The sequence below is a fragment of the Lissotriton vulgaris genome, chromosome 10, assembly GCF_964263255.1.
Source record: "Lissotriton vulgaris chromosome 10, aLisVul1.2, whole genome shotgun sequence".
NCBI lineage: Eukaryota > Metazoa > Chordata > Amphibia > Caudata > Salamandridae > Lissotriton > Lissotriton vulgaris.
Window position 1 is genome coordinate 132,655,080 of NC_141698.1, and position 24,866 is coordinate 132,679,945.

At 43.3% G+C, this 24,866-nt stretch overlaps 1 protein-coding gene across 1 annotated transcript in view; it reads right to left on the reverse strand.

Moving 5' to 3' along the window:
• AMZ1 (archaelysin family metallopeptidase 1) overlaps window positions 1–24,866 on the reverse strand; it is a 91,703-nt gene that overhangs the window by 36,091 nt on the left and 30,746 nt on the right. Inside the window, exons 3-5 of the mRNA XM_086942394.1 lie at window positions 19,861–19,989; window positions 14,264–14,427; window positions 3,172–3,348 (exon numbers count right to left, since the gene is read on the reverse strand). Coding sequence (XP_086798520.1) covers window positions 3,172–3,348; window positions 14,264–14,427; window positions 19,861–19,989 — 470 coding nt within the window. The remainder of the gene's footprint in view (window positions 1–3,171; window positions 3,349–14,263; window positions 14,428–19,860; window positions 19,990–24,866) is intronic.

Here is a 24,866-nt window from a genome sequence, read left to right on the forward strand (position 1 = left end):
CGTGTGGCGAGGTGACAGGCCTTCGGCTGAGAGGTTTGTGGCAACGCTAAACGACAACAGTCTCAACCTGAGGTTCACCAGTGAAATAAGTGAGAAGTCAGTCCACTATCTAGATCTTGAGGTGTTTGCGGCAGGAGGTAGTATTCAAACCAAACTCTACCGCAAACCGACGGCAGGAAATGCCGTCTTACACGCTGCCAGCCACCATCCCAAATCAATGGTAAAAAACATCCCTTATGGTGAACTGTTACGCATCAAACGGAATTGCTCTGAACATAGCGATTTCCTTCAGGCGCAAGAAGCAGCGGTATCTAGATTTCAAGAACGGGGCTATTCTGAAACATCTTTATTAGAAGCCTCCAAAAAAGTGGAACTGAAAAACAGAAAAGATCTCCTGGTAAATAAAAATCAAAGCAAAGCTGTAGAGACAGAATCTGTAACAAGAATGATAACGACCTACAATATGAGTTCAAAAGAGCTTGTTCAAATCTTTAATAACAATTGGCATATTCTGACTACAGACAACATCTTAAAGAACAGAATATCGCCCAGACCATTGATCACGTACAGGCGTTGTCAATCAATAGGTGACCATCTCACTAGGAGTCATTACACCGACCCCCCAAAACCACCCAGATCAAAACCCATATATGGTTTTTACCCCTGCATGCATTGCAAGGCATGCAAATATAGTCAGAAGAAGACCAAATATGAGGGTAGGCCAAATGATCCTCGACCGACAAGAACTATCACCAAGTTCCTGAATTGTAATTCGGAATTTGTTATCTATTGCCTTGTCTGCCCGTGCTCCAAGAGATATGTTGGTAGTACAATCAATCCAGCAAAGAAGCGCATCTTGGCGCACATGCGTGCCATCACCAACAGGGATAAAAACTATCCGGTGGCACGCCATTTCGAAACCCACCACAACAGTAACAGAGATCTACTGTCCTTCTATCTGATAGATCAATTGGGAAGGCAGGAAAGAGGTGGGGATAAGATCAGAACCCTCAGGGCTATGGAGTCAAGATACATCATCGACCTCCAAACCATGAAGCCGATAGGTCTTAACAATGACGAAGAACTCTGGGTACACCTGGATTGAGAAATAAGGGGCTATCTGTAAAAGAATAGATTTATAACATCTGAAACTATAATAAGGTATCATCATCTGCCTTACTCTCCCTCACACGCAATGTTCATAGTATTATGAAATCTGTACATTTACATTAGGGAGTCTCATGCCAATTCAGGGCTAGATGTACGAAAACAAAACAAAAAATGTCCATCCAGGGCGTTATTAAGAAAATTGACTTACACAACACATATGCAAATATGACGAGAGAGAGACCAAATATACACGGTGCATATTAATAGAATGTTGTTAACATGAAGGGTAGAGTATACATACAACTGTCAATAGTTGAATATGTAGTGCTTCATGTAAATTTTTGCAGAAGACTCGCAATGATACCAACTTGGGATATTCCAACATTTCAATGTATTTACAGTAACATTTGCACTGTGCGTATATATGTATATATATGAATTTATTTCGGTCACATGTTTACACTCTCTTGTCCTTGAGTAAGTCATCAAATATTCAAATGGATTACGTAGGGATTTCTTCCCTTGTTGTTTTTAAATGCACGAGCACTTTATCAATTGCCATTGTTTCCGTGTTTTATGGTGAACTAACATGCATTTGCACTTTACAATATGTCTGCCACTATTCTACCGTATTGTTGGCTTAGTCCTCTTTTTATAACCATTTAGAGGTGGAGATAAAATGGCGAGTTTTTCTATGCACATTGACACTGAGGAAGCCGTTTCACGGCGAAACGCGTTTGTCTTTGATGGGGTAACGGGGGTCTGTCAATAAACCACATAATCATCAGCTTCGAGTGCCGTCTGCCGATGCTGCAGCAATATATATATATATATATATATATATATATATATATATATATATATATTACATGTAGATCAAATATAGATATAGACATGGGCTTAGCCTTGCTTCCCTCCCCAAATTTCAGAAAATGAAATTATAGCCCCTATTCTTTGTGTGTATAATTTTTCTTTCTCTTCAATTCGAGTCATCTTAAATTGCCATTGGGAAAAGGTTGGTGGCTCTGCCACTTTCCATTTTTGGGGAATTAAAGAATTGGCAACTAAGGATGCAATAAAAATATACTGTTGCTGTCTAATAGTTAAGTTAAGTGTATCGAAGAGTCCAAACAGGACACTTTGGGTTCAGGCAGTGCTTTAAATGGAATAAAATATTACAGGTGCTCATTAAAATGTGGTGAATGGGCGGGGCTAGGGGCGGGTCTAAGACCAAGACATGCTTATACTTCTTAACTTCAGTACTAGTGGCAGCACATACCAAAACTGATGAGAAATGCGTTTCTATAAACAGAACGGGTTAACTCGTTACACAAAAGGAAAGCTAAACGCAGTGATGTTTTAACATTTCTTTGTTTTATAATATTTACAGTTTCCATAGAGTTATATGCTGTTGCTTGGCACAATAGTATATATTCTCGAGCGTGCACACACAGAGAAAGAAACAAGCAGACGTGTACACAAAAAGCGTTCCACACATTTCCCTTAATATACCTCCCAAGAGTGTCTCGATTCTGAACTTATTTCCCCATAAATGTATCTTGACAATATATGTATATATATATCTTATCTTATGGTTCTGGGGATCTGTGGGAGAGACGTAAAGACTGGATGCTGATGTATTTTTTTATTTAGTTAGGTGGCTGTTTATAATTACAATTACAAGCTATCAGAAAGCTAACTGTTAATGACAAAAGCAATAAAAAAAAAGGTAAGGGGTGGTATGTTGGAGAGACATTTATAGAGATTCCTAGAGAAAATTGATAAAGAATTTGGTAATAGAGTTAATATTAAACATGTGCCACAATAAAACTAAGGTGTGGACCCTTGAAAGTTTTATACCACAAATTGGTCTTTTATAAAAGACTACATCAAAAACCTTGTACCTCCTTAAAAACAAACAGTTTATGTATATGATTTAAGATGCTGATTAGCATCGATATTCCCAATCCAATAGTGTTCCATAGTTTACGGGTTGCTCCGCTGTGTTCTCCCAATATTTAGCATGCACTGAACTTTCGGTAGCAGCCGTGCCCTTCTTACCTTATATCGTTCTAGCAGCTTGAATCCCAGCACATACTGCAGTTTTCTCAGGCAAATTGGGCAGAGGTCCTGTGGCCGCAGAAGCAACTCATCGAGACTCAGCGCTCCCTGCATGAGACAGCGTAGCCAGCGGCACGTCCCCAGGCCAATGAGGAAGCTAATTTCATGACATGTGACCTTAAGAATGATAAAAAGAAAAGTTGCTGCTGGAATACTTCTGGGCTTTAAATGACACTTTAACCCTAGTCTATATATTTAATCATAACTGTTATATGATGCTTCCGCCCCACTATGAGTTAAAGGGTGCTGTGCATCACATCAACAAAAGTATGCCAAAAATTAGATAAATCAATGGTATAAAAATAAGGAAGGAATAAAAATAAACAATACAATTTAAATATCATGAGCAAGAAAGAATACACCGCATTAGAGCAACTGGGAATTTCTCAACAGAAATAATGGCTAATAAAACTAAAATAAATAGAAAGCTAAGCATACCCAGAAAGTCTTAACTAGCTTCCAAAAGGAGGGAAGACCAGAGCACTTCTAAGTCAAGAAGAGTCTAAAATTTCTCAAGGTTAGTTTTGAGCATGACTTTCACCATATTAAAGTCAAGTTTTCAAGTCTATCTGTATGAGAACTATTCAATCTGTATTGTATCCTACCTTATCCTACACTATTACTCCTGATCCATTCCTATATTCTCTCACCATCATGGCATGTGTTGTCCAGCCCTATCCTGTTCCACCCTACCCTGTTGTATCCTGCCCTATCATATGCTAGCCTGTTCAGTGCCTTCCTATACTATCCTATATTATGCTAGCCTATTATACCCTTTCCTATCCCATCCTTTCCTCGCCATTCCTCTGACTTTCCATCAATTCTTTTAACTTTTCATCCAATGACAGTGGTTCTCAGCCTTTAAACTTCTGAGGACCCCAACTTCATCATTAATGGAACACGGGGACCCCACTCAGGGCAAGCTTTAGGGCGGTGTGACCGGTGCCGCTGCACCTGGAACTGGTCTCAGGGGATGGGGGTGGAAGGGGGCGCTGTGAATAGAAATAACTTATGGGTTTAAAAGCACCAGCTGCAGAGTTACTTGTGTGTAGCACAGTTTTCAGGCAACAATAAAAATGTAATAACTCTGGGGATAAGTGTTCCTGTGGAAGAGTGATCAGAGTTGTGTCTAGTGGCAGTTCTGAATCATCATAAAGTAACACAGAGGGTTAATACGTCTGCTGTAAAGAACGTGTACCATGCAGATCACAGAACTATATGGATAGCTCAGTGGGTAATGGCTTTTATTACAGAGATCCTTTTGTTAGGTATAATAATCCTAATATGGCACAGTGAGCTATGAACTGTCATCAAAGAGCAGCATGCAAACTACAGGTTGGAACCTTCTGTTTTTCTTCAGCCTTTCATTCACCTAATGTTACTAAAAAGGGTTAGATTGGGTAGAAATACATTCTTATTGGTAAAGCCAACTCCAACTACTGTGATAAGTTGTAAATCCAGGGTTTGTACTTCTCCAGAACTCTCAAAATATACTGCCTAATAGTATGGATGGCTTGTGATTCATACACCATGAAGTCTTCATTGTGTTATGTACCATTGCCTATAGGCTCATTTACATGTATGATTCATTTTCTCTGTATAATGTATGTGTAATCTAAAGTGCTCTGACACCCCACACTAGTATGAGTACCACTATTAAACAAATGTGATACCTGTAGGAGAAGGGCTATGGAGAGATGAGAGGTAGGTTCTATGTTGTAGTGAATGAATCCATGGAGAAGGAGGTCATGGGGGGGGGCAAATAGATTGACACATCGGGTGCCACCAGCTGTAAAGCCAGCCCTGCCCCACTGTTACATTTTATTTAAAACTGTGTACCCCCTTATATATTACTGGAAAAAAATACAAGCATTAATCCAACAAATACACAAATGATGACACATTTTATTTAATTCACAAACAAATATATAAAAAGACAACATTTTAATCCTAATAGGGATCCTGTAGCATTTCTAAATTCAATTGAGACCACTCATTATCCATACTATATACTGTTTGATGCACTTGCACTGCACCCACAATTTAATCTGATGATACTACCTTAACTTTTAGCTTCCAATGTCAAACTCTTCCAAATTTACAGAACGTTTTAAAAACTTCAGTTTTACATTTTGCTTCTTTACTTATTCACACTTAATTAATCTATTAATGTTAATACATTTCTAAGCAGAAACGGATCTCCTGAGTAGGCTTTGCGGACCCCCAGGTGTCCCCAGATCACAGATTAAGGACCACTGTCCTATGATATTCAATCCTATTCTATTCTATTTTATCCTGTCCTAACTTTACAGGAATTATGACCTGCTTAAAGTATGGTTGAGTACACCTTTTCTACTGACACGTTGGATACATAATATCACGTACATTCCCATCCTGTCCTATCCTGTCCTATCCTATCCTATTCTATTCTATCTTATCCTATACTCCTGTAGTAAATAAGTGTAGTAACTATAAGAAGTATACGTGTATTTTATTAAGCTTCATCAATGCAAACAAACACCTTTTTCCACCCCCGTTCCCTCATCAGGTCTTGCTAACGGTTAGCTAGAATGTACAGAACCAAAAGTTGTCCCAGAACACACCCAACGCAAAGGTAAACACAGGCAGAGGAGAGCTACAGCAATAATGAGTAAAAAGGGAACTGTAATGTCCAGCAACAATAACGGTAATTTTAGCAATAGCAATATGCACAATAAACTATAACATCTATCCTATTGTGTCTCCTATCCTATAGTATATTATCCTATCCAATCCCATCCTATCATACCCTCCCCTTTCCTATGCGCTCCTATCCTATATTATCCTACCCTATCCTACCCTACTCTAACCTACCCTTCTCTATAATATCCTATCCTTCCATACCCTTCCCTATCCTACCTTTCCCCATCCTACCCTACCCGTCCCTATCCTTCCCTATCCTATCTTTCCCTTCCCTACCCTTCCCTATCCTATCCTTCCATATCCTACCCTTCCCAATCCTATCCTACCCTACCCTTCGCTATCCTTCCCTATATTGTATCCTTTCCTACGCTTCCCTATCCTATAGTATCCTATCCTTCCCTATCCTATCCTACCCTTCGCTATCATATCCTATCCTACCCTACCCTTCCTTATCCTATCCTATCCCATCCTATCCTACCCTTCCCTATCCTATCCCACCCTTCCATATCCTATCCTTCCCTATCCAACCCTTCCCTGTCCTATCCTACCCTACCCTTCCCTTTCCTTTCCTATCCTTCCCTACCCTTCCCTATCCTATCCTTCCCTATCCTTCCCGATTTTAACCTTTCCAACACTTCCCTATCCTATATTATCCTATCCTATGCTTCCCTATCCTATTCTATCCTCCCCTATCCAACCATACCCTTCCCTATCCAACCATACCCTACCCTATCCTACCCTACCTTACCCCACCCTACCCTTCCCTATCCTATCCTACCCTTCCCTAGCCTATCCAATCCTTCCCTACCCTTCCCTATCCTATCCTACATTACCCCTGCCTATCCTATCCTTCCCTTCCCTACCTATCCTTCATTACCCTTCCCTATCCTATCCTACCCTTCCCTATCCTATCCTATCCTACCCTACCCGATTCTATCCTAACTAACCGTTTTCAATCCTATCCAATTTTATCCCTTGATTGTCCCATTCCTTCCGACTTTAAGGTTCCTAATCCTGATTTATCCTATCCTATCCTACCACAATTTATCCAACCCATCCAATCTCACGCAGTTCCTTCCCACCCAGTTCTACCTGAACTTGACTGCTGTCTTTGCAACAGATGTCCAGGAAACTAGTGACACCCATTACAGTTCTGTTTCTATGGGGATTTACTTTGCGGATTAAAGAATGTAAGGAGGACACCACAAAAAAAGAACCACAGATTTCAGTTAATTTATTTATTTATTTTTGGAATTCCCAAAATACATTGGGATACATGTTTTCCTGGCATGTACCTGCATTTGGTGATGCAGTGCACGCAACGAAATTCGTTTTATTTATTTATATGTTTACTTACCTGTTAAACTCCGTAATCCATACATTACTACCACCCACCCTGCCCCTTCCCCTCCCCACGTCACCTCCCTGCAGAAACTCCTACTACTGACCGCGTCTGACTGGGCTGCTGGCAGCATCGAACAACGCAGAAACGGCCAAAATCACCCCTCCCCCCCCAGCTGCTAAAAAAAGCAGCCCACAGCTGAAATTAGGATACCGGCCCCTCAGGCATTGCCTGAGTGCCCGCGTTACCAATCTGACACTGGCCCCTCAGCACCACGACTGCAGGATGTTTGCATTGCCGGGAATTTGCAACTGTGGGGTTAATGTAAATGTGCCCTTGCTCATATGTGCTACTTCACATGGAAAAGTTTCTTTCATGTAAAGAATTCCTTTTTCCTATATCTCAGGATGCAATGGGAGTGTTTGTGGCACCAACCCAAACTCCGTGCAGCACTTACACCACTTACTTGCAGCAGACCGAAGTTTAAAAGTGCACTGACTGTGGAAAAAGGCATGGCCGATGTTTATGAAAACCTAAAAGTGATGACTCTATGCTTGCTCACTTCCATTGACAAACGCACGGGAAACTGATATTGCAAGCCCAATCCACATGTAGAGTAATGGAAATCCTGGCAAATGTACAATGAGATCTATTTTATGGTAGTCAGTATGCACAGTCATTATAATCTGAGCTTCACACAGGGAATTAAGTTGTGTGCATCTCTGCAGTGGGATCACTTCCGGGTTCCATAGGCTTGGGCGTGGAGTGCAGGGTGGACTTTTACATCCAGAGAGGCGCTTTGAGTCTCAAAGACAACCAGAGGATAATGTCCATCCAGATATGCATTTTCGGCTAGAGGAGCGCGCACCACCGTATTTAAGTTTAGGCGGCTCGTAATTTAGGTTAACTCTAGGTGTCCAATTTTCACAGACAGTCTCAGTTTACAGTACCTTGTCCTCAATGACCAGTGTCTCTGAAAATGTTCCTGATGAGCTGGACAAGGCCATGCTCCGCAGGGGAGAATACCATAAAGTGGAATTGCCTAAACCGCTGTGATTCCATGCAACACCTGCCAGTGGAAGGGGGCAGCCCATAGTGGTCTACAGTCGCGGCTCGCATGACTCGCAGGTAGGGGGGTCGCACGGGTGTTTGCGCGGGGGATGCGGGGACAAATTTAATAAAATAAAACTTACCTTACCACTCTCCCGTGCCGCCTCCGCTCCTCGCCGGGTCCCGCTGCTGGAAACAGGAAGAAGGCAGACTCCATTCCCAAAGCCAATCACAACGCTGCAATGGCAGCATTGTGATTGGTGCGGACAGTGCCCAGCCGGGCGCCTGTAGGGAGGCCATTTTCTCTATGTAGGATGCATGCAGCCTACATAGAGAAAATAAAGAGTGCGCATGACTGGTTTGGTCGACCCTAGAGAGACAACTAAACAGTCAGGGTACTCAGAGTAGTGAAAGCCACTCCTCCTTGACCTGCACGCCCCTACCCAGGCGTACCCTCCCGCCCGCCCCCAATCCAGGCATACCCTGCCTTCTGCTTTCTCACAGTGCGAGAAGCAGAAACATATAAGAGTATTTAAAATGCCATTTTATGTTTCTGCTTCTCGCACTGCGAGAAAGAAGTGAGACAACGCTCCTCCGCCCTGATGGAGGAGCCGCCCCTGGTGGTCTATCCTCTCCGCCAGGCCACGTGACCACCTCATGATAATGTCAGACTTCTTTGATTTGGTGCAGTTCTAATAATAATGTATGCGCAGGGGCCTGAGGGAACTAATAGTTCTCACAGCCCTTGCCTATACCATGACCATCAGGAGCCGCGCATGCATAGCTGCCAAGGTGTCAGATTGCCTATGTGTGACATTTTCATAATTTCAGTGTAATTATGAGTGACTTTCAACGACTAAGAGTGACACTTTTTCGCGAACAGTATAATGTCACCCACACCTATTAGTAGCATGGCGCAGCCCACTGCCAAGGTCGGGTACCTGTTGCCGGGCGGGCGGAAGAGAAACAACAAACTTAACAGAAATTCCCTGCCTTAGCCAGCCTGCGCCTCCCTAGCTTGCAACCAATCAAATTAATGGCAGATCATGATCAATTGACAGAGTCTGTTCAAGCTCTCCGCCACATGGGACCCGAGGCCAACTACAGGACGGTGGAGGGGCCACAGCGAGGACCTTCCCCCTGACCAGTTCTCCAATTAGGCCACTCTTTTACTGCAGCTAGACTGGCCCAGGTTTTGGCTTGTACTGAGAGGCTTTCTTTTGCGGCTGAACATCCACATCTGTTGCTTTTTTACATTAATTAGGCGGTATTGTGTTCCGATCTTCAAATCTCTGAAGTTCGATTGGCTTGCATATGATTTTCTGTGATAGCAGGATATATCCACGTGATAATATATTGAGATTCCTATTCCTCCCATTGTACACTAGCGCCATCTTGTGTCCTTTGAAAAAACAAGCCCAGCTTTTTTGCATCCGTCCCAGCAAAGCGAGAAACTAGAACTACATGGCTTTATCGCACTTCAGGACAAGGTTCTTTTGCGTGACAAAATTACCAAAAATGCTTTACTCTAATGCGAGAAGCGTGGAACTTGGCAGGGCTGCTCATGCCTTTCTGCATAACTCAGTATCAGAAAGGATCTTCTGTGAGACTGACCCTGCCTCAGTCAGGCGTTCGCAGTGACAGCAGAGCAAGCCCAATGTCATGACCTTGGTTAGATGTGAGACGCAACGTGATTGCCGTTGACGTTGCATCTACGTCATTGGCAGCGGCCTAGGTTGTTCTCTTCTCTGTGTCCTGGGCTGAGCAGGCATATATGAAGATTTTGCGGGGTGAGGGGTCAAACAAAACGAAAGCAGGCTGTTCATAGGAGGAGGGCCTGTTTCTATGTTTAAGGAAAACATCCTTTGGGGATCTGCTGTGTTTCCCCTAAAAACTCCACCTGGCTGAATTTCTGGGTGAAATACCAGGGAAAAAAGAGAAATTTTCGGAGGATTCATAACAGAATTACTGATTCACAAGACAGTCACTTTCCCACACCCTACAGCCTTGATGCCCCTGGTGTCGGTAACTCCCAGGGAATAAATTACTGGGGATTAGTATGGACCATTCGTAATGGGCCACAAAGTTGTAATGCTGTTCTCGAGGCTGTTAAAACAAACATTAGGGGCCAGATGTATGAAGCTTTTTCTGATAGAAAACCCCGCACTTCAGTAAATCACAGGGCTAACCAAAAGAAAATGTGTTTCTGAATGTACTAACATATTATTGAATGTTAGAAATTGCTATTTGGAGGGGGCATATTTAGAGCAACAATTCGAAATAGCAATACCTTATAATATCAATTCATAATTTGCAAGCAAAATCCAATCACAAATAATATTTTACAGTCTTTAAGCAAGTGGTAACTCATTCGCAAACTGACACTATCCTATTAGCGAGTGGTAAAAAAACATTTATTTTGGAATAGGCAGTGGTCCATTGAACTACTGCCAACTCATCAAAAATATTGTTAATAGCTTCTTTTTATATGACATCTTGATTTTCTTTAAGGAAAATAGGCTGTATTTTTTTTTTAATGGTTGCGTTGCTTAAAAGCAATCACAGATATGGAGGTCTGATGATCCAAGCAATACGCCATCCCTGTGAATGCAGCTAATCGCAGTGATTCACAATTTGCGACCTATCTCATTAACATTCATGAAGATGGTCGAACTGTAACCCATTGCGATTTGGTATTTTGTGAATGAACTATTAGTACTTAGGTCAGTTCACGAAATGACACAGGATTCGGAAACAGCTGGTGCGCAAATTGGGACAAGTTTTTGCAAATCCTATCTTAGTACATCTGACCCTAACCTAGTTAAAGCCATCCTGGTTTACCACCTTTATTATTAACCAATGTTGATATGAGGTTTATAATGCAAAATTTAGTCTCCATTCAAAAACAATTCTTGTTGGGGCCCTGCCCCCCCCCCCCATAAACCTTTTTATCTAAAAAGCATGGAGCGACTTCCTGATTTAGTGGCACAGAGGCTGAGTGTATCCCAGATTCGACCTGCAGAGAGATGCAACCTTAGTAAATACAACCAAACCCTGACTTTTTCTTATCACAGTCAACTAACAAAGCCAGTGTACACAATGAGCTTTCAGGTACAAGTCAATCTGCGTCAATCTCCAAAATCAACACACCTTATCAGTTGTGCACAAAGGAGCATTTTAGAAGCTAATTTCCCCAAAGACTAAGGCAGGAGATTGAGATGAGGAGGCAGGGCATGCCTCTGAGAGTGGGAGTCCTTGCACCTGCTGCACCGACAGAGGGCAGGCAGGTAGAGAAAGAAGTACATTGTTCCCCCCTGTTTCCGGCAGGTGGCTGAGCGGCTTGTGTCTTGTGCTGAACAGGGATGGACGGTTCCTATGGCAGGCTCACTGTGTGGTTTTGGATTTAAGCAGCGATAAGTGGAGAGAGTGGAGAGACATATCCAGGTGTTGGATTCATGTGCTCAGCCAAGGAGCGAGAGCTGTGCTCCCTTGATCTGGCGGCCTTCTCAGGCGCATAACGAAACTTGAGGGCCCCCCTCCCGGCCCACCACCTACCACTTTGGTCCCTGACCCAGTGTACTGTGCTGCGGCATACCCCTGGGATTCCCCCCCCCCCCCCTGCACAGTGGAAATGGCCCCCCTGGGGTCTAAAACTGGCTTCCACTCTGGTGGCCCACCGGGGACACGCCCTGTGCCCGCTATGGCCAGTCCGGCCCTGGCTGCCTGGGCTAATGTTACGCCACTGAGTCTCGTGGCTGACACGCTGCAAGGTTCAGGATTTCTGCTGGCACAGCCAGCTGTGGCTCGGCAGATGGAAACCCCTCTGGTTCCTTCCACTTGTAGATGAGGTGAGAGACTCGCCATCTCTGCCACTTTTTGGCAGATGGCCCACATCCCCCAGCCTTTAAAGGACCCCCTCAATGTGTATATTTGGGATCATTGTCCCGATGTATGTCACTTGGAAGATTTTTTTATTTTTATTAATGTATTTATAAAAACACTCTCATGGCCTCCAGAGCAGGGCATCCTTTACATGAAAGCAGAAACTACAATATTTTTAAATCAGGTTCGACCAGGGCTCGAGTCGGGGGTACCCACAGGTACACGGCGTCCCCCCACTCTTTTCACAGGGTGGACGCCATCCCCCCTGCCAAGAAGCTGGGTCCCACAGAAATATGCTGAATGTGTCCCTGTGTAATTTTTAGACACGGGTACACGTTCAGCATGTGACGTCATGAGGTCATTTGTATATTGCCAGTCCCCCCACTTCTTTTTAAAGGACTTGTGCCCCCCTTCTCCCTGTTCATTTTTATTCCATTTAATATTTATTATCTCTTTTCACTCTTGTCCCTTTAGACCTTCAAAAGTATACACAGAAGTGTTTGAGGTATGTGTCAGACAAACCACAGGTCAGATTTTTCACTCCACATGCTTGTGTCACTGCTTGTCACACCACTGTTTTTTAATCTTTGATTACGCCCAAGGCGACATCTTCACTGGTTTGAACACAGAGCCACCATTTTCACAAATAAAAAATCTTTTATATGAGCACGCTAGCTAATAAGGGCAGCATGTATATATTCTTGAACATTTCTCCGGACTATGTCGTAAAAGACACCTTTTATTTATATAGAGTAATCTGACACCTGACTAACTTTTTATGATCGGGGGCACTTTGGTGAACCACACAATGAACTACTTGTGTCTCTGCAGATTTATTTTTAAGAACTTGTCAGAACTAATAGAGCTTCTTGAAACGATGCACTAACACTTTGTGTTAAATTTGATACTCCTATGTATAAGAGACTGTTTTGTAATTTCCAGCTCTGAAGATTCGCGTAAGCGATGAAACACGTGTCGGCTGGCTGCTGTTATATGTTTGGGAAATTAAAGAACTGAAGATTTCAGTCTGCACAAGAAATCATCGTCTCTCTGCAACCTTACTTGTGTTACTTATTATATATCCTACGATACACGTACTTCCTGATTATAGATGTTTGTGCATAGGGTGACTCTTTTTCTGATTGTATGAGTTTCACCAGCTTGCTGGTTTAACTTACGAATGGTTAGTAAGGTTTTCCATTCACCCAGTTGCACCATGAATACATTTTTTTGTTTCAAACCTATACTCCTGTGCTTCTATCATTGGCTGTGCGCCCGTTGCTCTCTAACATTAAAAACCTTGTAGTCACAGTTCCTTGTGCCCTGGGGTCGACCATCTTCACTCCCAGACCCTTCCAAGCAACCCATTCCCTTTAATTACTGCTTCACACACTCTATCCTCTTCGCTAAACGGAGTCCGCCACCCACATTTCCTACAGCAAGACTAAGGGTAAGGTTTACAGAACATCTGATGCCTCATCCACAGTACATTTCTTTGACAAACTGCTGAGATAGTATGACAAGTTCAGATCTGTGAGCACTAGGGTTTAGGGAGAGATTTCTGATGCAATGTTTATAATAATGTAAGGTTCAAATTAACCATGGAGTGCTCAGCTCAGGGTCACTCTTATCTTCTAAAGCCCGTCAAAGCTGTCTAGTCACCTATCGTTAACAAAAAACATAGATTGAGCTTTGGCTCTGCCATTTTCAACATTGGGTTTCTTTTTGCCTTTGGCTTGAGACTTTGCAATCTTGTCTTGGCTCATGTGAGTAGATCATTCATCTGCCACGTAATTTTATGTAGTTCCACGCACTGCATCGAATTTGGCGATGCAGTGTGTGCAACAAAATTAGTTTTATTTATTTATATGTTTACTTACCTGCATTTGGCCGTATTCCGTAGTTTACTACCCCCCACCCTGCCCCTCCCCCGCCCCCATCACTGCCCGGCAGCACTCCCACCACCGACCGCTACTGATCAAGCATACTAATGAGGTAGACTAAAGTCATCAATGGTTAGCAGAGAAGGTATTGTTTTTGGTTACTTGGAGCAACTGCCTGACTCTGGTACCCCACCTTGCAGCACTGGATAATTCCCACCACACCAAAGGTCAGTGTCATGTCTCTTCCATTCACAGCAATGCTATGAGCTTCTTCCGATTCTGTAGGTGGATTCATTGTTTCAGAAACCCCCTGGTGGAAATCATCAGAGATCCTGGCAAAGCTGCACACGCCAACCTCTAAAAAAAAAAAAACATAAGTATGTCTTAATCCGTAGTTCTGCATGTATTGATAAACTCTTATAATCTAAAACACCATAGCAAGATTTGGTAATCGAGTGAGTTGGGCGTGTAACACTTTGTCAATCTTATGTCACCTAAAGGTGCTGTCTCATTCAAGGGATACATTTAGAAAAAAGAAGTTGCAATTACATACATTTGGCATTTGTGATAAAGTTCTGCTGTGTTTTCTGCATAATTATTGATTTGCCATACTTGCCACGAGTCACCATATGCTGCAAAATTTGAAGATTTCGACAAAATTAATATGGGGCAATTCAGCAAAGCATTGATGATTATGGAAGTAGTGTTACAAGAGTATTCTTACATGTCTTGTGATATGGGCCAGGAGTGTCCAACTTTCAATTAGTAAAAGTGCAGAGAGGGTACGGTTATTTCTAGTTATAGTGATAGTAAATGACTATTTTCAGTTTATTCCCATTTTCGATATTTTGGGGCTAATTCACAAAGACAAGTAAAAGAGAACTAGAGGACTGCTACTTCACATACTCATAAATGTCTTTGAGAATTAGTCCTAATATGGATTTCCATATTTTAATCACCCTGCCCAGTAATTTGGTCCCCCGTTGCCACATAACTCCAGGGCCCTGCTTTTAATCATTCAGCTGGTAGACTTTTTAAGGCAGCATGGATCATATTATATGTGGTTAGAATACTGTAAAAAAATCAAATCTATTTTGTAATGTTTCTGCTGCCCTTGTTATAGGGAACGAATCAAGCAAAGTTTAATAAACATTGAGGAAATACATTGAGAACACAGTGCATAATATTTCAAACTTCTAAATAAGTCTGCGATACGATTAAAAAAAACTAAGTAGTATATGTTTGTTAAAAATATTGCTTGTAAGTAGTGAAAAGATTCATATTTGTATTGCAATTCAATACAATATTCTCAACTAGCTTACCCGTGGCGCGTTGCTTCGATCTCAAAAGAAAGGAAATTTAAGGAAACTTGTTATGATAACATTCAATTTACATTGTGTCATTTTTATTGAAACTTATTCATTTTAATATGGAAAAAATGTTAAAGTGTTGTTTCAATTCTGTTTATTTATTCGAGTGCTTGTGGATACACAGTATTTTTTGTTTTTCTGTCTGGTGCGTACACGACGCGTGAGCTGGCCACATAAGTTGTCCATGTGAGAAGCACGAATTCTCCAAATCTAGTCCACACACTTGCAGCGATTGTCCTTGTGCTTTGTTGATGGTCATTGCAAAAGCGAGTCGCACCGTAAACTGTAAACGTTCAGTATTGGAAAGATTATGAGGGCCCTGTGGGGCCGGGGGCCGATTTTTAACACATTTTTCTTTTTCTTTTTTTACCTGCAACCTTCGCAGGAGTGTACTCAACAACTTTAAACAATTATTATTATTATTTTTTTTTGCCAGAAACCTTTGCAGGAGTGTACTCAACAACTTCCCAAAGTTTCGTGGCGATCGGATGAATGGTGTAGTAATGCATAAAAGACAAACAGACATACTTTCTTTTTTATATATATAGATTATATATGAAAGGCCTGGTGTCACAGAGCCAAAGGTTTGTGTTTAACACATCAAAAGAGACATCAATTGTGATATCGACGGTATTTTCTGATACAAATTTACATTTTGCAAAATGTTCCCCTATTAACTGAATTAAAGTTTGTTATTGTATTTATTTTTGTTTAAGAATGCATTGTGTGGGGGGAGGAGCCAAGACGGCGACCAAAATGGCCGCATAGACGCCCGGCTCCGCCGCTCGCCCTCACCTCCCGCACCATCCTGGCAATGATCCTGCATCTCAGCCGTGGCCCTGTGTAGATGAGCGGATGCGGTGCCCAGCCGTGCAATTCCGGAATGACGACCACCCCGGACGGCCGAGAAACGTCGTCGTAAGGGTTACGGCCTCTACTGTGGACAAGCCGGGACCTCGAGTGGCGCTGCAGCCGACGGGGAAGCGATCGACATCGGCCCTGGTCGGCCATGACGGACCGGTGACCCGAGCCGAGATTTACAGCTTGCTGAATTGCCGTGGGTAAACAGGCTGGACACGGCGCTGGACCCCCGAGCCTTGCGGCACACATTTTTGCTGGCTCCTGTAGATGTGGCCGTCCGAGGGGCAAGGCGGTGTTAGCGGCCCGGACCGGACCTTCTCCGGGTGCTGCCGGTGGGTGATCACACACCATCTGAGGCGGGCGTCAGAAGGAGATTCCTCTCCTAGACGCGGCTGGTAAGCGGTGGGCGGCATTGCACGAGTGTGTGGGCTCGAGTGTGCTCCGCCATAACCCATTCGTGAACCGCGAGCTGATATTAATACCCCGGCTGCCTGATGAGAATATGCTTTATCCCGTCCGGAGGGTCCCTAGAGAAAGAAAGTATTGTGTATATCGACGGAGGTGGAATGGTGCCTACAGTGAGGGATGTCTTTCTGGCCATTACAGATTTGCACTCAGCTCTGAAACATCGGTGGTTGACCATCAATGACTCTCAGGCGGTCATTGCTCCTGATACGGGATCTGTAGGGGCAGATGGGTACAAAGTGGATCTGGTGCCCGGCTTTGCCCAGTCTGCTGCCGCCGAGGACTCCCTGGGGTGTGCAGTGTTGGTTTGTGAGACCAGTGAGCTTGGTGGCCGGAGCTGCGTGTCTGCTGCTATTTTTACTTTCCTGCCTGTTGATCCACCTCCCAAACAAAAGCGCCATGTTCTCTCGAAGACGGAGAGTGTAACCTGGAGGAGTGATGTCGACTCTGTGCCGCTGCTTTCGCTGAGCGCCTGGGTGGCCCCTACTAGGACGGTTAGGTCATCAGGTTTGCTTGCTCGTGGAATGGGAAGTTTATCTGCTTCTGTTCGGACTGGCCAGGGATGAGCGCTGACTGTTTATGGTACTTTATGGGTGATCCCGGCAACGAAGTGGACCTTGGCTCGTGCTTGTGACTTTGGGGGGTTGAGATGGACATAAATTGATGCTCACTTTCCATCTTGGTGGGCTTACATGCTCTTCTGGTATGTGGGGTGGGGGGGTGTGAATGGGGCCGGGGATAGGGCCCTCCTCCATTTTTCCCATATTTGGGGTTTCTTTACTGGGGCGACAGGCATGCCTATAGGGGGGGTAGGCTGTAGCCTTCTGCTGGTATGCAGGGTGGGGGGTTGGGGGATGGGACGTGTTTTTTGTTTCTTCTTTGTTTCTATGGCCCCTTTCTTTTTTCTTTCTCCTCTTCTTGTATCCTCTTTCCTTATTCCTTATATACTTATTTGCTAGATGGGGGACTAGGTCACTTTTTCATTGGAAAGACTTCTGTAGCGTGTACTTGTGTTTCTTTTACTGTTTATTGCTTCTACGAGTGGGACGCTGAGTTCTAGTACATAGCTATTGCTGCTTCATGTCCTGTTTTTTTTTGCTTCCCAACTATATCTCTACTGAAGGCTAATATCCTGTTGTATGACTTGCTCCGTGTAAGATTTCGCAGTATCGTATGCCATTAGATCCTTCTACCCATATCATAAATTGGAATCCTCTCACATCCTGAACTACTGTGGACAAGCTTATATATAAATCCTGATTTAACGGGCTATGCCGGACCGAAAATTACTGTACTGTTGTCTCTCGCTGTGCGAGGCTTTGAATCTGTTTGTGTTGCAGGCCAACGGATTTTCGGCCTGTGCCTGATTTTGCCTGTAGTATCACATGTAAGGTTTTCCAAATAAAAAATATATTAAAAAAAAAAGAATGCATTGTGTTTATTTTGTAATTAGTATGGGTGTTTGATTTTATGGATTATCAATTCAAAACTTAAATATATCAAAATCAATTCAAAATGAATCAATAAAGAATAAATGATGTAGTAGTAGAGCACAATAATTTTACCTAAACATGATCCCATGTTTCACTTTATTCTAAGTGCATTTTTTATTGGATGAAGTTTGGGGCACAAACGGTTACCTTCATTGCCATTTAAGCAAACAAAATAGAAGATAACAGCAGAAAGTGATTTTCTTCATATCATGCGTCAGTGTATGGCTTCATATTATATGGTACATTGTATAGCACTTTGAACCTTCTCACACCTCAGTGTACACATTTGTGTTTTATGGATGTTTATTGTCGTCCTGGTTCTGGAGTCAATAAACCGCAAGAAAAACAAGTCTGAGTAGTTTGTAAAAATTACCCAAACTACAAGGTTAGACCATAGTATATTTACTGTTTTTTAACACACACTGTAAAAAGGCAGATCATTTTAGTTCTCCAGAATAATATTTTGTTCCAAACAGGAAAGTATTTATTGAAAAGTTAGGTGAATTCTGTAGAATACTAGTCATGTGAAATGTGAAGTGACAAAAAAAAATGTTCAATTGGTTATAAGAAATCCACAGTGATAAGAATAATAAAAAGGATAATTTATGTTAGTCCTTAAGTTGGATCTTTGAGAAAATGTAGTGTTTTTTTTGCATTTGGCTCAATTCATTGAGTATCTTCTCTGTCGAATTTTGTACCTTGTGTTTTAAAAACACTCCTTTATTCTGCAAAAGCACTGGCCAAACATGTGTATCATGTCAAGAAAAATACAATAAAAATATATATAAAAAAAAAGAAATGCTAAAAAAATATTTTTAAGAGCATAATAATAATAATAATAATAATAATAATAATAACGGTATTTGTAAAGCACGAACAATAACCCCTAAGGGTGTCAAGGCGTTGGGGGCCATCGGAGAGATTAAACGAGCTATTGCCCAGAGTCGCATGGTGCAGGGCTAACCTGCTGCCGGCAATCGAACCGCAAACCCTGTGTTTCGGAGTCAGCGGCCCTGGCCGTTGCGCCCTGCCATCTAAAATACCATAATACTAACACAGGAATAAAGGGTTGTGTCATTGGTGTTAGACCCTAAAGGACATTGGCTAGGACTGGAGGACCCATTGCCTTCCAATCTTAAACGGGTGGTTCTGGGGCAAGAATAAGTGCATGCTCCTTGAAAACGCCAATTTTGAGGTGCACGGGTGTCCCCAAAAACAGGAGAAGATCTAGGAACTGTAGCAAGAAAACTTTAAAAAAGATCAGGTTACTTTAAAGTTCCTCCCTGTAAACAATCTGTTGACCTCACTCAGTCGACCCTCTTCACATTCCATTTAATCGTTCTGGCCCTCCTGTGCTCGTAACCAGTCTTACATTTATTTTCACTAAACATGCTGCATTTCATGTATCTCATACTAGTTTTCTGTCTACACCTTATTTCATCATTCCGTCCAATTTTTGAAATACTGATCGAAAGACTTATTTAAAAAAATGCATTGCTGTGTCTGGCGGTAGCAAACCTCATACAGATCTTGAAGAAGCAATGAAACTCTATTTGTACAGAAAATTAGACAAAGTTGGGTGGCTATTATTAGAAATTCACCTTGTCCCAATAGAGATTTGCTGAAGGTGTAGCTCCAGGTTTCACATGGGTAAAGGTCACTCAGTGTGAGCGCCAAAATGCACAGAGCATCCACAGGCTTGTTCCTCTTCAGGTAAGTCAGGATACTGTCTAAAAAGGGGAGAAAAGTTTTATAAATCATAAGAAAAGTGTATTGGTTAGCTCATTCTTTAATTTGAAAGTTGGGACTTCCCGGGGAGCTCCATTTGGGTTTATTTTATTCCAGAACATAATAAAACAGTAATTACACAACACTAGTAAGGGAAAGGAGAAACCCAGACATATTTAAATGCCAGCAAGCAAAGTTTTAGTATGTGAGAAACTGGGTTGCAGATTGAGTGTGGTAAAACCCAACTCGAGTAACAACCACAATCCTGTTCAGGGTGAGGCACAAGCAAATCCCCAAATTAACCTGTGCTAGATCGTCTGGTAGCTTGCCACAGATCAGGAAGACTTAACTTGAGGTAATGTGTGAAGTATTTATGAAGCACTTTAAACAGTAATAAAGTGAAAACACAACACAAGAAAAATCCCACACCAATTAAAAAACCTGTAGATTTAAATAAATAAATCAAGACCGAAATTACCAAAATCCAGCCAATAGAACCGGAGATATGCAGGTTTGAAGATGTCAGTAAATACAGCACCAAAAAACTTAAAGTGACAACTGTGGATATCTGGTTGCGCTGGACTAGGATAAAGTAATAAGTTCAAACCCACTGTGATAGAACGTGGGCCGGATACAGTTAGGCCTACTGAACCAGAGTACCTTAAATGCTGATCGCAGAGTGTTGCAAAGTCCTGCGTCGAGAATGCGTTGTGCAGTCAAGGCGATGCATTGGTTCTACGGAGCTGCAAAGCAAGATCCTGCATCGTTTTTGAGCCTGCAAATTGTGGGCCAGCATTGGTAAAGCTTGACACAGCGGGGGTTCCGATGCGGGCTACGAGGTGGATGTGGAGTCCTGCACTGAGAGATTCCTCGCAGCAGGGATGATGCATCAGTTCTTCTCGGGTTTGCGCAGAAGACGAGATGCATCGGTTCTGCTGGATCCACAGATGGGCTGACAGAACACCTTCAGGCCCACTTCCAAGGGTCCAGTACTGGGTGGCACCACTTGGCAGAGTAGGAATCACAGATGGCATATGCCAGGTGCTGGGCTTAAGGTTGTGGGAGCCTTTGGCCCCTGAGGATCTAGTCAGGAAGCCAGCCAACTAGCCCTTGGAGTCACTCTGGGGTCCAGTCCTTCTAACCCAAGCAAGAGAGCAGCAAGCAGCAGGTCAGCACAGCAGGGCATCAGTCCTTCAGAGCAGCAGTACAGGAGAGTAGCAGTCATTTCAGCAACACAGCAGTCCTTCTTCCTGGCAGAGTCCCCACAGGTTCAGAACTGTATTGAAGAATTAGTATTGGGGTCCACATTTGAAGTGGGAGAAGCTTCTAGAGGTTTCCCTTTTAAATCCACAGGCATCCTGCCTTTCCTATCCTGGCTCGAGACTAACTATTGGGGGTCTACAACCCTTTGTGTGGAGGCACGACATACCCCTTTCAAGTGTAAGTAGGGCTGTGCCAAGCTCCGCCCTCCCATCTTGTCAGTGATGGCTCATCAAGGCACACCAGGTACACCAAAGCTCTCTATTGTGTGTAGCTTTCTAGGAGGAATACACAAAGCCCAATCATGTGGCCCAGAGACAGCTGCAGACACTGAATGGCCAAGGCAGGCAAATGACCCATTTCTTAAAGTTGCATTTTCAAAATTTTAATTTAAAATCCGACTTCACCTTGAGAGAGGATTTTTCATTACAATTCCAAACACACAAAATATGAACTGGTTACCTGCTGCTATTTGGAATTTTCACTTATTAGATGTAATAAGGTAACTACAGTGTGAAAAGCGAATGTAAGAGTTTTATACTACAAGGGCATATAAAACTAAAAGGTACATACCCTCTCTGGGCTACCCAGAGCTTTTCCTAGTGGTGACTTACATGTATTAAAAAGGAAGATTTGGGCCTGGCAAAAGGTTTATTTTCAAAGGTTTTAATAGCAGTTTAAAAACTGCACACACAATCTGCAAAGGCAGGCCTGATACACGTTTAAAGGGCTACGCTGTGCGTGCGGGTGGCACAATCAGTGCTGGAGGCCCACTAGTAACTTTAAAATATACAGGCCCTGAGGGAAGGTAGTGAACTTTACTAGGACTTCAAGTAAATTAAATATGTTAATTAGAATACCATATGAGAAAGCACAAGCACTTTAGCACCAGTTAGCAGTGGTAAAGAGCGCAGAGTCCTAAAGCCAGCAAAGACAAAGTCAGCTAAACAGGAGGATTGACAGGAAAATGGGTATTACCCTGCAGAAAAGGCCAAGTCCAACACTGTGTTTATCTCTAAACAAGAATTAAATGTTGTTTAAATTGTTGGATCAGCAAATACACATTCACCCATTATTTCCTAGATTGATCTGTTGGGTAGCATACATCTCAAGTGTATTTAGACATGTATTGCATGCTGTAGCCTGTACTTAAGCTTTCACATGCACTGCCCAAAGGATAAGGCCATGTTCTAGGCTGGTCTTTAGTGTACACCTTATCAGGGGAGGAGTGGTTTGCCCACTCCAAGTGTACATGATGCTTTGGCCGGCCGTCTTGGGCCTGCAAACCGCTACTCACCATATGCATGTTCTCTACTCAGGCGAAATTACAGCCTGGGTGGAGAACATGCCCATGCTCCCACTGCCTGTCTGAGCACCGAACAACGGCACTCAGACCAATCACAAGGCTGCATTACAGCATTGTGATTTGCTATGGTAAGCCTGGGTGCTTCCTGTTCCTGCCCTGGAAGCAGGCGAAGAGGACCGAGAGGTGGCGGCGCCAGTAGAAAGGCAAGTGTTTAATTTGTTTTTGATTGTCCCCGCAACCCATCCCTCCACTGGCGTTAGATAGCAGCCACCACTGCAACGGGCCTGATTCACAAAAGCATTTATCAGTACGGGACGGAGTACCCCAGTCCTTTATGTTCTTTTACATGCCGTTGTGAATTGGCCGTGAAACGTCCAACTCTTTATTAGGAAAAGTGCGACGAGGGCTTATCTGTTTCTTTATGTTACAACTGTATATTAATACTCCCTAAATATGCCCCTTTTATTCTCATTTTAGATATTTTAGGCCCAATTCTCAGTGTAAAACACTACAAGAAAACTACTTTATGTCCTTTAAAAAGATATCCCAAAGTATGGCAGCTAAGCTCATTGGGAGGGCAAGTACAGTTAGCTAATTTCTATTAAATTCTTTATCCTTTTATTGCCTATGTACATCATCCGAGTAGCCACACGAGAAGCCTCAAACTTCAGATATCCGTAGGACAAAGCATGAGATGCCAAAGCACTGGAGAGACACACACAATAAGGTCGTCACGCTCCAGGCATCTGAAGGATGGCATGTGTAGTACCTGAGCATGGCATTGTCGAGCGCCTGCCCTTGGGATTCCACCAGCAGGGAGTGCGACACACTGTCAGTACAGCCGCTACAGTGCTATGTGAGAGGATGCTGGAATTGTATTGTATTGTAATTGCATTGATATAGCACTTACTACCCCTGATGAGGCATCAAAGCGCTTTTTCAGCAAGTAGCACACTACTCCAGAACCAATAAAGGATTAGTGATGAATTAGTATAGTAAAATAAGAAAGTAGTTTGAGTGGTGGATATGTTAGTCAGTTATGTGGATTGAGAAGGATAGTGGAGGGATAGAAGAGGGAAAAAGGTTTGCATTTAAATAGCGCTTGCTATCCCTGATGAGGTATTGAAGTGCTGTTTGGCGGAAAGCGTGAGAAAATCTGCAATATAGCAATCTGAGGGCTCGAAGAAGCAAAAGAAAGGCAATGAAAAAAGTATTAATACAAGCCTTAGCAGAACCAATAGGTCTAGCCATGTTTGACAGCAGCGGGGCTGCTGTGCAGCACGGCTGAAAGTAAACACAAAGCACTATGACTCGATCAACACTAGTAGTGTCGTAGCACTCCCATAGGCAAGTCCTATGCCTTTACCAATTCTTAGGAAAAAAAGAGCTATGATGTGGCTAGATCTGGGAAGGAGCAAGCAACAATGGGGGACAGGGTTTGGGGACAGGACAACAAAGGTAGGTGAGGAGGAATATGGATGGGGCAAGCAATGATGTGGAGAGGAAGGTGGGCAAGGGAAGCAATGACTGATGGAGGTGGAGGCGCAGGGAACAGCTCAAGCAACAATGCGGGAGGGGAACAGGGCAAGCAACGTTGACGTGGCAGCGGTGCGCTAGGTGGAGTGATGACTAGGAAAATGACAATAGGACATGAGTGGGGAGGTTAAAGGGTGAAAGCGGGCAAGCAACAATTCGGGAGGTGAATGTGACAAGAAATAACGACAGGGCAACAATGCTAGCAGGGTAAAGGCAAACAACAACAAGGAGCGGAACAGGAGAAGGCGAGACAGCCTTCAAACACATGCACTTTACAGAGTGCCACAGATTAATTTAAAGAAAAGTACTTCTGGAAGTGTACCACCAGTGGAAAGACACTGGCTGCCAACATGACGCATATTGGTACATGCTCCACGAAAGGGGCAAACACACACGGAGAAAGTGAGTATGAGAAACAAGGAAATGAGAGTGATGATGAAGCCAACCAATGGTAACTAATGGGCAGGAACTAAGCCTCTTCTATGTAAACAAAAGGTATCATACGTGGGGGCGCGGCTTGCTGCAACAAGTTGGCGGATGCTTGTTAGCTGCAAGCAGATTCGACGATCAAACCCCACCTGGGGAGCAGCAGCGAAGAACAACCTCAGGCTCAAGCTGCCGGGGCCAGCAGGGCGCTGAGGCAATCAGCAGGGATATCAGGGGCAGCCAAGAGCAACAGCGGTGTTGCGAAAAGCAGCAGCTGCCTGGAAAACAGAGCAGCATGGAGCACTGGGTGGGCCCAGAAGGTGAGGCACAGCCTACCGGCGCCCCAGGTCC